This window comes from Chiloscyllium punctatum, chromosome 8 (genome assembly GCF_047496795.1).
Source record: "Chiloscyllium punctatum isolate Juve2018m chromosome 8, sChiPun1.3, whole genome shotgun sequence".
NCBI lineage: Eukaryota > Metazoa > Chordata > Chondrichthyes > Orectolobiformes > Hemiscylliidae > Chiloscyllium > Chiloscyllium punctatum.
This window is the reverse complement of record NC_092746.1, coordinates 99,529,284-99,545,745: the sequence shown is the minus strand read 5'-3', so window position 1 is coordinate 99,545,745 and position 16,462 is coordinate 99,529,284. Positions and strand designations below refer to the sequence as shown.

Here is a 16,462-nt window from a genome sequence, read left to right as displayed (position 1 = left end):
TTTTAACATTCAGTGTCAAGATCTATATAAGGTGAATGTCATCTTGGCTATTATCGAAGAAGCCAGTCAGTGCCCTTGGAATAGAATCCCATCTTGGGTTGTTGCCTTCTGAAGAGGAAATTAAAGGATTGAAATTAAGTGTCAAATAGAGGAGAAAAATTTATCATGTAATGCATTAAATCATAAGGAGCTAAGCACAGGACTCCCTGCCATTGAGTGTGAAGAGAATGCAAAACAGTTTAATAGCTCCTATCTGGATGCTTCCCAGATGTCTGTTGCAAGAATAATACATTGATCTATTTGCTTCTATACTGTAAGTGGAAAACAAATAAATAATTCTCCTGCCTTTTACCAGGAAACTTAAGAATTTTAATAAATTCTGTTTGCTAAGTGCTCAGAATGTATATGTTCTGTTTGTATTACACTGATGAATTATCACAGACCTAACCAGAAATTAAATCTGTAACTATTCTTTTGATATTGCTGAATCAAATTGAACTGCTGGACAGTTCCCATAAAAAATGCATTGATGATTTTGTGCATTGACAAAAAAATTAGTTTTGGTTGTTTGTGGTTAGTATCTACCATGAACAGAATTATCTGCTGTGAATGCATTGTGTGTATGTACTGGAGTAAGAGGATTGCTGCTTAGTCTTTATTTTAAATTGAAAAACAATGTTATCAACTGGCTATCTTTAATTTTGAAGCAATTAAGGCAAAACAGATGAATTAATGATAAATATGAGGTATTACACTGAGTATTCTAACTCTGTTTTGGAAATGTGAAATTCTGGCAGTCCTGAATGTGAAACCTAGACCTGAGCATTGGCTTAGCAGTAAATTCTAATGACAGATTAACTAGTTGAGTCTAAGGCTTGGATAGATGAGAGCTTTACTTGATTATGTCATTGGTTGACCACTTCAGAATTTATTTGCTCTGACATACAATAAGATTAATTTGAATTGGAACAAATTAGAACCTACTTGGTGAAATATATAATAATAAAAATAGTATGTAGCTCTGAGGTTATTTTTGGGTGGAACAGATATATAGAGTTGATAAAAGAGCTTATTTGCGCTCAAGTCAGAATGCGAGACAAGTCAAAATACAGAAAACGTCGTTGTGTTACTGGACAAATAATCCAAAGAATTGGATCAAATTTCCCAATAACAATGTTTTAAAAATTCTAACTATAAAGAAAAGGCTGGAGTTTTTTTTAACAACTTAAAGGCTATAATTGCTAAGCTGTTCACCAATTCCATTAACAGGGAAGGACATCTACTATCTCTACTTAATTGTCTTATCCATGGTCACGAAAACTTTACAGTTGATAAGTTGTCTGTCAGCCATGGAATTTCTTTCTTCTGTATGCTTGTCAAGTCTAATTACTTCTGTACAGGAACAGCAGACTTCAGTTTTACATTTATTTAAAAGATATGTGGAGGGAGACAGGATATAAAAGGATTTCACAAATTCTAAGACGAGGCCACTTCATTGTCCTGGAAAAATAAGTCATGCCAGAGCAATGGGGATGAGGGAAGCAAGTAGTTATTTTGCAAAATCATAGAGTTGTTAAAGTTCAGATGAAGGCCATTCAGCCCTTCTTGTCTGTATCAGATCTTCAAATGAGCATCTTTCTTAGTGCAATTCTCCTGCTTTCTCCATGTTATCCTGCATGATCTTCCTTTTAAAATAACAGCCTACTTCCCTCTTGAATGTCTCAACTGAATCTGTCTCCATCACATTCCAGGCCCCAGTCACTCATATGCGAAATCTTCTCGTCACATCACTGTCATTTCTTTTTCTAATCACTTCAAAATAATTACTTTAAATTACTTCAAGTATTTGCTATCTTGTCTCATTCTCAATTCTTTCACAAGTGAGAGCATTTTCTCCTTTTTTGACTTTGTACAAACTTCTCCCAATTTGAATATTTCAGTCAATTGTCCTCTTAGCCTTCTCTTCTTCAAGGAAAATAGTCTCAGTGTGTTGAATCTATCCCATAACTAAAATCGTTCATCACTGGAACCATTCTTGGAAACGTCTTCTGTACTCCCTCCAACGCCTTCTTGTCCTTGCTATGCTACTGGACTCTAGCTGAGGCTAAACTTGTGTTTTACACAACTTTGTCCTCAATTGTGTATGTTTATTTGAGCCTTGCTATTAAATTTGAATTTTAGAATAGCAAGCCTGAGTAGAATTTATTTTGATTAATAATTACATAAACTGTATGAAAGTGCATGACAGACAGTAAAATTAGTTTAATAAAAAGTTTTCTTGATCTCCAATACCGGGTGATTTCTCACAGATGTACTTTTTATAAAATTAATTATTTTGAAATGCAGGCATTATAGTAATTTTGATGCATGATGGTGTCTTTTTCATACAGCAGTAAAACGATACCCAGTCGGTGTGGTATTTAAAGACATGTTCATCAGGAGAGTAGTGTTCACTTTGGCACTTTAGATAAAAATGGTTAAAAAAATGATTGGTTTAGTAGTGTAACAACAGCCAATCCGGAACTGCCAATTTCCTGTCCACAACCAAAGTGAAATTGACTCAATTCTCTCACTCCTTCCTGTTTTTCACTTCATGCTGTGAGATCCTTCACACCGCCTGAGCCAATGGAAGGTGCAAACAGGGCCTTAGTTTAACAATACATTCAAAGGATCAGTTTTTCAATAATGCAGTGCTGTCTCTTTCACTGCATTCAATTACATGATCAGTTTCTTAGAAACTCTAATCTTTTGACTTGGAGGCAGGACTACTGCAACTATGTTAAGCTGACAATAAATGTTGTGGAAGAGAGATGAAGATCTGTGTAATATGGATGTACTTTGTTAGGAAGTACAAATGCCATCCTTGAGTTATTGTTAGCCAGGGAACGTTTTGTCACAACAAAGTTAAATTTGATTGCAGAATCCCAGGAAGGATGAGTTTTCACTGCCCAATTGCACGCTCTGTCACTCCAAATAAACTTGACAATATTAAGGAATTTAATGTGTCAATTTGTTGTACGAATGATTCATATAGAACAAAGTGAATAAATAACTTGATACCTCAGTTTTCTAAATGTTATTTTAAAAATGAATATTAAAAATTGCATGTTGTTACTGGCATGCTTAATAAGCTAAGATAATCTTGCTTGGCAGACTTCCTGACTATGGCATTGGTTAGTGAATATTTAGTAATGGAAGTATTTGAACATAAAGATGATATATTTTCGAGTTCATTTAGAATGCTGAATTCTACAATTGGACAATACAGAATCTCTCCCAGTTTTTGCTTTCTCAGATGTGGGAAGAGTTGGAAACGTTGTCAGATTTTCAGGGTTATTTGTCTTGAAGTGAGAGTGAGCTCAATGATCTCATGAGCTAGTGAATATGACTGTCTTCCTGAAATGGTTAGAACATGGGAGCTGAAGTAAACTAAGCAGCCCCTCAAGCCTGCACAGCCATTCAACATCATGGCTGATCATATCTCAATAACATTTTCCTGCAGTATCTCCATATCCTTTGATGTTATTAATGTATAGAATTTCTGTCTTGTAAATATTTAGTGACTGAACCTCCACTGCATGCCAGGATAGAGAATTCCAAAGAAATACTTTCCTCTAAGAGATGAAGATCCTCCTAATCTCAGTTTGAATGGCTCCCCCTTATTCTGAGTTCCTGTCTCTTACTGCCACATCTCCCAGCAAGCGAAAACAATGTTTCTGCAGCCATCATATCTAGTCCTTTAAGAATATTAAGTTTCAATGAGAACTGTGCTCATTCTTCTAACTGTAGAGAACACAGGCCCAGTCTCCTCAATCACTCCTCATTGAATTGTCCTGCCATCCCAAATCTGGCAAATGTCTGTTGCATTTCCTCTGTGGCCAGTATTACCTTCCTTAGGTAAGAAAAAAAACAATTTGTTTGTAGCAAGGTATTTATATCCTGTTCATGAATCATCTTGTGGTATGGTTCAACATACAGTTTGCCTTCTTAATTGCTTGCTGCACCTGCAAGTTAGCTTTCAGAGACTTATGAACAAGGGCACCAGGTCATTTTGCACATCAATGCTTTCTAATCACTCCCCATTTAAAATGAAACTCTGTACTCCTGTTCCTTTTGCTTACACTTATCTGCATTATATTTCAGCTACCATGTTCAGATTAGATTAGATTCCCTACAGTGTGGAAACAGGCCCTTCAGCCCAACCAATCCACACCGACCCACACCGACCTTAGCCTGACTGAATCCAGTTGAAGCTTCTTTGTATTCTCCTTACAAAGCACATTCCTACCAGAGTTGTATCATCTGCAAGTTTGGAAATATCATATTTGGTTCCATATACAAATCACCAATATGCATTATAAACTACTGGGTCCAAACACTGATCCTTGCAGCTTGCCAATCAGAACAATTTATATTCTCTGTTTACTTTCCATTAGTTAAACCTCAATCCATATTATATACCATTCCCATCCCGCATGGTCTAAATCTTAAAGCACTTAATTTCTTTTCATAGGCTTTATTGCCAAATATGGATAATACAGGCTTTGTTGAAAACCTTCAAATATACAAGTACACCACATTCACTGATTTTCCACGTATCTACTCTGCAAGTAACATCCTCAAAAAGCTTCAGTAGATTTGCTAAACGTGACTTCTCTTTCATTAATTCATGTTGATTCTATAAATAAGATCATTAATTTCTAAGTGTCCAGCTACCACTTGTCTTGTAAAAGCCTATAGTATTTTCCCTTCTACTGATATCAGACTGACAGGTCTGTCATAGCCCATTTTCTTCTCTCCGTCCGTTATTAAGTAATTTGCAATTTTCCAATCTTCAATTTGAGTAACAGTTATTGGCAGAAATCAAAGCTATGAGAATGATTTACTCCTGTGCTTCTGTTCAATTGGATACACTTTATTACAGTCATCTTGTTATCCTCAATATATCAAGTGCAGTAATGACGATAAATAATCTGTACTTCTAATAAGGAGAAGTGCGTTCCAGTTCAATAGTATCCCTGTGTAAATTGTGTACATGTCAGGTGAAATGGGGAAATTATTTTAAAGCATGGTTGACTGCATCTTATTTCTTTTGTTGGTTTTGTTGGTACTGAGAGCATGTTCAGAGTGATGTTGATGTCTGATTTCACTTATTACCATAGGTATGAATGCTGCTGTCCGTGCTGTGGTGCGTATGGGAATTTATGTCGGAGCCAAAGTCTATTTCATCCATGAGGTTCGTTTATGCTTCTTAAATCTTTTTTTGTGTAATTTATTTTGAGTTGCAACAAACTCAAAATGAAGTGATACGTGATTCAAGTTTTTTTTTTCAAAAATGTGCGGTTGCTAAAACAAAACGTTAAGCCGATTGTCAAAAAGGGCCGCAAACTGTTCACGTTCATGCAACCCAATGATCCAGTCCCTGTAAAGAATAATAATGAGATTATCAGCACTGAAGTGTTGTTATGGAGTAAATTGGCAACATTGGAGTCTGTACATGCGAAGCTACATGACGGAATCTGAAACTAGTTGTCCAATTTTCATTGGTCTTCCTGAACTACACAGTTCTATCATTGGTAGACTCAGCATTAAAATCCACATATTCCTGTGAAGTTGCTATCCTCTAGTTGCCAACTAAATATTATAGAGGAAGTTCAACTTGATGCATTTAGGTGTATGTGAATTTTTAATGGCACAGCAAAAATTAGGCATTGTCAAGCAACCTGTCTGCCAGTGAAAGCTTGAATTTGCAGCCCACCACCATTCCTGATGAGGGGCTTATGTCGAAACATAAACCTTCCTGCCTCTCGGATGCTGCCTGGCCTGCTGTGCTTTTCCAGCGCCACACTTTCTGACTCTGATCTCCAGCATCTGCAGTCCTCACTTTCTCGATCACAAATAACCCCACTGTGGAAAATGGAAGTAAAGTTTTAAGTTTACCAACAGATTCCCACTGGTCATTGCTTTGAGCTCATTCACCTTGGGAGAAACCTGTTATAGAGGTGGGCACTATTTGACAGATCAGATTGAAAGTTCACTCCAGCTTTAAAAGTCATTATTAGATGCTGCATGATAAATGCATTACGTTGTTACTGCTCTGTGATGAGGGACGGCGTGGTGGCTCAGTGATTAGCATTGCTACCTCACAATGCCACGGACCTGGGTTTGATTCCAGCCGAGAGGGGCTGTCTGTGTGGAGTTTACGTATCCTTCTGGTGTCTGAGAGAGTTTCCTACCACAGTCTAAAGATGTGCAGTTTAGGTGGATTGGCCATGCTAAATTGCTTGTAGTGTTCATGGATGTGTAGGTTAGTTGGATTAGCCCTTGCAAATGCAAGCTTACAGGGATAGAGGCATAGAGATGTACAGCATGGAAACAGACCCTTCTGTCCAACCTGTCCATGCCGACCAGCTATCCCAACCCAATCTAGTCCCACCTGCCAGCAACCGGCTCATATCCCTCCAAACTCTTCCTATTCATATACCCATCCAAATGCCTCTTAAATATTGCAATTGTACCAGCCTCCACCACATCCTCTGGCTGCTCATTCCATACACGTATCACCGTTTGCGTGAAAAGATTGCCCCTTAGGTCTCTTTTATATCTTTTCCCCTCTCACCCTAAACCTATGCCCCCTAGTTCTGGACTCCCCGACCCCAGGGAAAAGACTTTGTCTATTTATCCTATCCATAATTTTGTAAACCTCGATAAGGTCACCCCTCAGCCTCTGATGCTTCAGGGAAAACAGCCCCAGCCTGTTCAGCCTCTCCCGAGAGCTCAAAACCTCCAACCCAGGCAACATCCTTGTAAATCTTTTCTGAACCCTTTCAAGATTTACAACATCTTTTCGATAGGAAGGAGACCAGAATTGCACGCAATATTCCAACAGTGGCCTAACCAATATCCTGTACAGCCGCAACATGATCTCCCAACTCCTGTACTCAATACTCTGACCAATGAAGGAAAGCATGCCAAACACCTTCTTCACTATCCTATCTACCTGAGACTCCACTTTCAAGGAGCTATGAACCTGCACTCCAAGGTCCCTTTGTTCAGCAACACTCCCTAGAACCTTACCATTAAGTGTATAAGTCCTGCTAAGATTTGCTTTCCCAAAATGCAGCACCTCGCATTTATTTGAATTAAACTCTATCTGCCACATCTCTGCCCATTTGGCCCATCTGGTCCAGATCCTGTTGTAATCTGAGGTAACCCCTCCTCGCTGTCCGCTACACCTCCAATTTTGGTGTCATCTGCAAACTTACTAACTGTACCTCTTATGCTCGCATCCAAATCATTTATGTCAATGACAAAAAGTAGAGGACCCAGCACCGATCCTTGTGGCACTCCACTGGTCACATGCCTCTAGTCTGAAAAACAACCCTCCTCCACCACCCTCTGTCTTCTACCTTTGAGCCAGTTCTGCATTCAAATGGCTAGTTCTCCCTGTATTCCATGAGATCTAACCTTGCTAATGAGTCTCCCACGGGGAACCTTGTCAAACGCCTTACTGAAGTCCATATAGATCACATCTACTGCTCTGCCGTCATCAATCTTCTTTGTTACTTCTTCAAAAAAACTCAATCAAGTTTGTGAGACATGATTTCCCATGCACAAAGCCATGTTGACTATCCCTAGTCAGTCCTTGCCTTTCCAAATACATGTAAATCCTATCCAGCAGGATTCCCTCCAACAACTTGCCCACCACTGAGGTCAGGCTCACCGGTCTATAGTTCTCTGTCTTGTCTTTACCACTCTTCTTAAACAGTGGCACCACGTTTGCCAACCTCCAGTCGTCCGGCACCTCACCTGTGACTATCAATGATACATATATCTCAGTAAGGGACCCAGCAATCACGTCTCTAGCTTCCCACAGAGTGTTCGGTACACCTGATCAGGTCCTGGGGATGTATCCACCTTTAACCGTTTCAAAACATCCAGCACTTCCTCCTCTGTAATCTGGACATTTTGCAAGATGTCACCATCTATTTCCCTACAGTCTATATCTTCCATATTCTTTTCCACAGTAAATACTGATGCAAAATATTCATTTAGTATCTCCTCCATTTTCTGTGGCTCCACACAAAGGCCGCCTTGCTGATCTTTGAGGGGCCCTATTCTCTCCCTAGTTATCCTTTTATCCTTAATATTTGTAAAAACCTTTTGGATTCTCCTTAATTCTGTTTGCCAAAGCTATCTCATGTCTCCTTTTTGCCCTACTGATTTCCCTCTTCAGTATACTCCTACTTCCTTTATACTCTTCTAAAGATTCACTTGATCTATCCTGTCTATACCTACATATGCTTCCTTCTTTTTCTTAACCAAGCCCTCAATTTCTTCCATCATCCAGCATTCCCTATACCTACGAGCCTTCCCTTTCACCCGAACAGGAATATACTTTCTCTGGATTCTTGTGGAATATGCCTTCTCTGGATTCTTGTTATCCCATTTCTGATAGGGAAGTGCGGGTCAGTCTGGGTGGGATGTTGTTCAGAGCGTTGGTGTGAACTTGATGGGCTGAATAATATGTTTCCACACTGTAGGGATTCTATGATCATGAGGCTTATTCCTCGAAGACAATCATGAAATTGACCAGTATTCTGTAAACGGTCACATGAATTAGAGTACTTTCCTCATGGATAAAGTGCACTTCTCATTTGAACCTAATAGATGAATTTTTATGTTAATTTTAGAGTGTTGACTAATTTATACTTTTAAAGAGTTGAATAGAAATCTGACATCTTCACTGGAAAGTCCATCTGTTTATCCTGAAAAAATCATGAATACAGTTATCTCCTCAAGCAACCTCAAAATTACTATTGAAAATAACCGAGTTTGTTTATAGATTTGACAATGGAATCCCTTTGTGTTTGATTGCCACTTGTGGATTGAGGTCATTAGGCGGCGTTTACACCGAGGAGAAAGGACCGTGAGATTTGACACTTTTATAAACAGTTAATTGGGATAAAGAATTTCTGAGCCTTATTTTGACAGCTTTCCACAACTACTATGGCAACAAGCTGCGTTTGAATTCCCAAATTAATTTCTTGATGATGGTATTGTATAGATGACCTCAAGTTCTCCTTGAAAACACTTTCTCAGTCTTTACTCCGACAAAAGCTTCCCTTAATTTTAACAACCTCTTTTAGTGACAATTTCAGCCTCAAGAAATGGAGAACACCTTATGTCTGATTGGCAGAGTCTTTTAGTATTGCTATTAATCCTGCAAATCGTTTTTCACCCTTGACTACATGTGGGTGGCACAGTGGCACAGTGATGCGTCACAGAGCCAGAGACCCGGGTTCAACTCCCGCCTCAGGCGACTGACTGTATGGAGTTTGCACATTCTTCCCATGTCTGTGTGGGTTTGCTCTGGTTTCCTCCCACAGTCCAAAGATGTGCAGGTCAGGTGAGTTGGCCATGCTAAATTGCCTGTATTGTTAGGTGAAAGGGGTAAATGTAGAGGTATGGGTGGGTTGTGGGTCGGTGTGGACTTGTTGGGCCGAAGGGCCTGTTTCCTCACTGTAAGAAGTCTAAGTATGTCAAATTCCATTTTATAAAATGTGATATGGAACCACACAAAGCACACAAATATGATCTCGCAAAATGTTAATGCAAATTTATCATGACATCTCTGCTTCTCAATTTTATCCTCTTAAAATGAATCCGAGTACATGATCTGCTTTGTAAAGGCCTGCACAGTGACTTCATTGATTTTTATTGGTTCTCATAGTTCACCTTGCTCCTTTAGCCCATTTTAGATTCAAATCTTCCAAGTGATATGTGGCCTCCTGATTTTTCTTACCATAGAAAAAACCCTCATGATTAGCGAAGTTGTAGTTATTTTATCAACTACAAATCCACAAGTTTATTAAAATTTGAATATTTTTTGCATTCCTCCTCAGGAGATTCTTTCTTCCCACTTAGTTTCATCCACAAATTGTAAACTGCATTTTCACTTTCAAATAGCTAAAACGGCCACAATAATCCTTGAGGTAACACTTCCAACCTTTTGTTATTCCGAATAACTGCCCTTTATTCCCACTCTTGTTTTTTTCTCTTTTTACGCCAGCTAGCTATTTGCACTACTTTACCCATGATGTAAGAAGTAGCAGGACTAGACCTATGGGTCCCTTGAGCCTGCCCCACCACTCAACAAGAACATGGCTGATCTTATTGTGGCCTTAACATCACTTTCTTCCTGATCTCATATTCCTAAGCTCCCTTGTCAATCAAAAATCTATCCAACTGAACCTTGCATATATTCAATGATCCAGCCTCCATTGCTCTCTGAGGCTGTGAATTCCAAATGTAAATGGCCTTCTGAGAGAAGAAATTCCTCTTCATCTTCATCCTAAATAGGAGACCTTTGCTTCCTGTGCCATTACTCGTTAGTCTATTTTATTTGGTACATTACCAAATGCGTTTTGACATTTAGATGTACACATTAAAATTACTTAATCTTTGATGCCTCTTGAAAGAATTGAGTGAGGTAGGTCAAGCAAGAGTTTCACTTTTGGTTATTATTCATGATTATAATTTTTGGTTCCTTGATGTTTATTATATTCTCTCTTTATAGGATTTCATTATTTTTCAGTGCATTAGCATAAAGTTGATTGTTCTATTTCACTTCTTCAATATGAATCTAAAAAGCCTCTGGCCTTACACCATTTTCTAGTGAATTACTAAATATCTGTAGTCACACTTCTGCTATCTCTATCTGACGTTCTTCTCAACTGCAGGGATGCCATCTGTCTGGAGCACTTTGAATTTCATTCGTTCGTTTAATATTTTTTCTCCATTATTATGAATATATTTACATCATTTCTAATACCATTTTCCAGTATTATGACCAAATGATGCAAAGATGAAGCAAACCAATTACTTAGCGCTTCCGCCGATTCACCATGCTGCCTGTGATGTTATGATTTTCTTCAATCTGGAAAACAGCTGCTCCCTGCTCTGCTGTTTTGTGTACTTTAGCCAATTTTATATCCTGTATATTATTATCCCTTTATTTGCAGGGTCTTTAGTTTGCAGTGGTTCAAGAAAGGCTGCTGAGACATCCTCAGGGGTTTACTTTTGTCGATTGCTTAATTAGGTCTTGGCAGAAGAAGCATGTATAGCTCTGGTTATCCACATTATGTTGAAGATCATTTTGTGTGAATCCTTCTTGCATTTAATCTTCTCCCTGGGCTATATGTTATCATCAACAGAGGTTATTGAAATAGTACCTGCCATGACAATTGAAGGTCATGCAGAATCAAGGACACGCAATTAATCTGCCAGTACACAGACTGGTGATTGCCAAAGTGTTCTTTACAGCTTTTCTGACATTACATTTATTCTCAGAATAAGATTTAAAGTCCAAAGCACTACAGCCACAACTTCCACCTCCCTGGAGTGGGTGAGGACTTTGGAGAGAAGACCAGATAATTGAGTGAGTTGGCTGTGTTTGCATTTGTCTTGTCACCCTGGCAGTTAATTGGTCACCATCTTTACCCGCCCCAAATTATGCCTTAAATTGTCAGGCAATGGCTGCTTAAAGACCACAGTTCTTGACTGCTCTACTTATCTTCCTGGCAGGTGGGAAAAGTGGGGGGGTTCCTGATTGGAAAATCAGGGCAACCTACATGTTGGTTTTAGAGGAGTTGGCTTCAATATGCTCCAATCTTGGCCAATCAGAGGCAAGGATGAAGCTTGAGGGGTTGGCTATAGAAATCCAATTCCGTGTTCTGGCATCTGACACCACTGATCACCCTCTGCAGCCATCCCTGGCCTAATGTCTCACCATCGGAAGCTCTGAAGCTTGGACCTTCAGCACCCATCTCTAAGATTCAGAACTTACCAGGCTTGGCCTGGCTAGCAGTTTCTACAGATCCTGGACTTTAGTGCCTAGCATGGACGTGGACTTTGGTGGCTGCACTCCATGGGGCAAATGGAAGCATCTATCCCCAACACCATGGCAGGCAGGGCAGTAAACCAGCCAGTTTTCTTGCATGTTGGGAAGGCATGTAATTGGCCTGACAGTTAAGTCGATGCCTCGAAGTGGCTGTTAGTTGACCACTTCAGATGAGGATTTAAGGGCCTTAGTTGGTGGCAAGTTGAGATTACTTCAGTAGACTTCATGCACACCCCACTTTACTGCTGAGGTGGTGAGAAGGGGGCAAAGCTCTGGGGTGTTAACTTGCCCAAGTATTTGCCCTTTTGTCATCTCCAGCAAGAAAGACATTCTCCTCTGAAAGTGACTGCTATCTATTCTTATTTGTTCAGTTTCTGAGTTTGAATCTTGGAAAGTTTAGAGCATATTCTTTCGTGAAAGGTATTTTAATTATTATTCTGAGTCAGATGTCCGCCAATGATCCGGATGATTATATATTTCTGTGGCTGTTGCATCTTATGTTCTCACTTCTCCTTTCTTCGTTCACTGGCCCAGTGATAACTGTGACTGCTTGCTCTTGTTTAATAATTTGACAACAGTGGAAAATCACTTTGCCACTTACTCTAGGAACACCTCTATCAAATTGAATCCTAGCTTTTATTCTGATTCCATGAAGTGATTTTCTTTTAAACATAGCTGTTGTAATCAAGAAATCTAGATAAATGTGAGGTGCTGCATTTTAGTAGGACAAATCAAAGCAGGACTTACCCTTGATGATAAGGTCCTGGGAAGTATTCTGAACAAAGAGACCTTGGAGTGCAGATTCATAGTTCTTTGAAAGTAGAGTTGCAGGTAGATAAGATTGTGAAGAAGGCATTCAGTTTGCTTTCCTTTATTGGTCAGAGCATTGAGTATAGAAGTTGGGAAGTCATGTTGTGACTGCACAGAACATTGGTTAGGCCACTTTTGGAATATTGTGTGCAATCTGGTCTCCCTGCAATAGGAAGGATGTTGTGAAACTTGAAAAAGGTTCCGAAAAGATTTACAAAAATGTTTCCAGGGTTGGAGGGTTTGAGTTATAGGCAGTTTTCCCTGGAGCGTTGGAAGCTGAGTGCTGACCTTGTAGAGGTTTATAAAATTATGAAAGGCATGGAAAGGAATATAGACAAGGTCTTTTCCCTTGGGTGCGGGAATCCAAAACTAGAAGGCATAGGTTTAGGGTGAGAGGGGAAAAAATTAAAAGGGATGGAAGGGGCATCTTTTTCATACAGAAGGTGAGCGATCAGAGGAAATGGTGGAGGCTGGTGCAAATGCAACATTTAAAAGGCATCAGGATGGATATATGAATAGGAAAGATTTAGAAGGATATGAGCCAAATGCTGGCAAATGAAAATTAATATATTTAGGATATCTGGTTTGCATGAACGAGTTGATTTGAAGAGTCTATTTCTGTGCTGTACATCTTCATGAATTATGACTGTATACTCTTTTCACATGATTAATGTCTTTCCCACAGTATGGGTCTCACATTATTAATATCTTTCGTATAATGTGGGTAACTAGAACTGTGCACATTGCACCTAATAATGTATAATGACAGACTTGTGGAAGTGCAGTAGCTACAGCATAAATGAAGTGCTCGAATATGGTAATTTATCTTAAACTGTTGTTATCTGTGTGCTAAAGATCTTGTTAATCCTTGTTTTCTCTTAGTCAAACTGGAATGACTTTCTTAGGCCACATTGGAGGGAAACTAATGATCATCTGTGTTGCTGTGAATCTGATACAGCAGCAACGGTCAGTCGAAATCAGACCTCTCTCTTCAATGGGTGCTAGTGTCCCATTTAAGTTGATTATCATGACCACTTTTTACTGCCACCAACCTTTTATTTTTAAGTTTAGTTTTTTAAAACTTGGTGCAGTTCTGAAACTACAATGCTGAGATTTGAATTTGAATCTTTTGATTCATATTTTGATAGCACTATCCTTTGGCTTTGCAATGTTACGAATGATTCAGCTCGTCTATTGTGAGTTTTAAAGTGGGAGTTGTAGTCCTGTTCAAGAAAGGCATGTAGGTTGCAATGGAGGCAACAATTGTTGATGCAGGGGTTACTGTCTGACACTCCATCCTGTGATGTTGCTTTTTAATCGGAAGAATTAGTTCTTCAAATTTCCATGCTCTATCACTGCCAAGTGTTTTGGTTACATGCAGACAATTTGCAGTCATTGAAGTCAGTTTGGCAGAAAATGATGTTTGATTTTCACGAGTCCTTGTATATTAGTTTTGGCTGCCCAGTGGGTTTTTCTGGCTTCATCAAGTTTTCCACACGGTGTGGCTTTTGAGCGGTGACCATTATCCATTTTAGCAGTGTGGCTGAGTCATCTTAGCTGGCATTGCTTGAATATTAGAGTCACAGAGTCATAGAGATGTACAGCATGGAAACAGACCTTTCAGTCCAACCCAATCTAGTCCCACCTGCCAGCACCCGGCCCATATCCCTCCAAACCCTTCCTATTCATATATCCATCCAAATGCCTCTTAAATGTTGCAATTGTACCTGCTTCCACCACATCCTCTGGCAGCTCATTCCATACACGTATCACCCTCTGCATGAAAAGGTTGCCCCTTAGGTCTCTTTTATATCTTTCCCCTCTCACCCTAAATCTATGCCCTCTAGGGCTGGACTCCCCGACCCCAGGGAAGAGACTTTGTCTATTTATCCTATCCATGCCCCTCATAATTTTGTAAACCTCTATAAGGTCACCGCTCAACCTCCGACGCTCCATGGAAAACAGTCCCAGCCTGTTCAGCCTTTCCCTATAACTCAAATCCTCCAACACTGGCAACATCCTTGTAAATCTTTTCTGAACCCTTTCAAGTTTCACAACATCTTTCAGATAGGAAAAAGACCAGAATTGCGTGCAATATTCCAACATTGGCCTAACCAATGTCCTGCACAGCCACAACATGAACTCCCAACTCCTGTACTCAATACTCTGACAATAAAAGAAAGCATACCAAACGCTTTCTTCCCTATCCTATCTTCCTGTGACTCCACTTTCAAGGAACTATGAACCTGCATTCCAAGGTCTCTTTGTTCAGCAACACTCCCTAGGACCTTACCATTAAGTGTATAAGTCCTGCTAAGATTTGCTTTCCCAAAATGCAGCACCTCGCATTTATCTGAATTAAACTCCATCTGCCACTTCTCAGCCAATTGGCCCATCTGGTCCAGATCCTGTTGTAATCTGAGGTAACCCTCTTCGTTGTCCACTACACCTCCAATTTTGGTGTCATCTGCAAACTTACTAACTGTACCTGTTATGCTCACATCCAAATCATTTACGTTAATGACAAAAAGTAGAGGACCCAGCACGGATCCTTGTGGCACTCCACTGGTCACATGTCTCCAGTCTGAAAAACAACCCTCCACCACCACCCTCTGTCTTCTACCTTTGAGTCAGTTCTGTATCCAAATGGCTAGATCTCCCTGTATTCCATGAGATCTAACCTTGCTAATCAGTCTCCCATGGGGAGCTTTGTCGAATGCCTTACTGAAGTCCATATAGATCACATCTGCCGTTCTGCCCTCCTCAATTCTCTTTGTTGCTTCTTCAAAAAACTCAATCAAGTTTGTGAGACATGATTTCCCACGCACAATGCCATGTTGACTATCCCTAATCAGTCCTTGCCTTTCCAAATACATGTACATCCTGTCCCTCAGGATTCCCTCCAACAACTTGCCCACCACTGACATCAGGCTCACTGGTCTATAGTTCCCTGGCTTGTCCTTACCACCCTTCTTAAACATTGGCACCACGTTTGCCAATCTCCAGTCTTCTGGCACCTCACCTATGACTATTGATGATACAAATATCTCAGCAAGAGGCCCAGCAATCACTTCTCTAGCTTTCCACGAGTTCTAGGGTATACCTGATCAAGTCCTGGGGATTTATCCACCTTTAACCGTTTGAAGACATCCACATCCTCCTCTGTAATCTGGACATTTTGCAAGATATCACCATCTATTTCCCTACAGTCTATATCTTCCATATCCTTTTCCACAGTAAATACTAATGCAAAATATTCATTTAGTGTCTTCCCCATTTTCTGTGGCTCCACACAAAGGCCGCCTTGCTGATCTTTGAGGGGCCCTATTCTCTCCCTAGTTACCCTTTTGTCCTTAATGTATTTATAAAACCCCTTTGGATTCTCCTTAATTCTATTTGCCAAAGCTATCTCATGTCCCCTTTTTTGCCCTCCTGATTTCCCTCTTAAGTATACTCCTACTTCCTTTATACTCTTCTAAGGATTCATTCGATCTATCCTCTCTATACCTTACATACGCTTCCTTCTTTTTCTTAACCAAACCCTCAATTTCTTTAGTCATCCAGCATTCCCTATACCTACTAGCATTTACCCAAACAAATCACTGAATGTTTTTTTGAAAGACCTCTGTTAAAATCTACTCTTCTTCAGGTGTATTGTGGTTGACGTAATGGTAATGTCACTGGACTCGTAATCCAGGTTAATGTTCAAGAGATGTGGACTCAAATTGCATTATGGGAGCTGGTGAAATT

At 39.8% G+C, this 16,462-nt stretch overlaps 1 protein-coding gene across 5 annotated transcripts in view; it reads left to right on the top strand.

Moving 5' to 3' along the window:
• The window catches only part of LOC140480782 (ATP-dependent 6-phosphofructokinase, platelet type-like), a 129,848-nt gene that overhangs the window by 14,493 nt on the left and 98,893 nt on the right, over window positions 1-16,462 (top strand). For 4 of the 5 annotated variants that reach the window (XR_011961403.1, XM_072576154.1, XM_072576155.1 and 1 more), the window contains exon 2: window positions 5,163-5,236. Coding sequence is in view for 4 of the 5 variants with exons in the window: in XM_072576154.1 (XP_072432255.1) it covers window positions 5,163-5,236 (74 nt within the window). In the remaining variant the exon portion in view is untranslated. Of the gene's footprint in view, window positions 1-163; window positions 314-5,162; window positions 5,237-16,462 lie in introns of those variants that run through there. The other variant, XM_072576156.1, reaches the window with a different exon arrangement.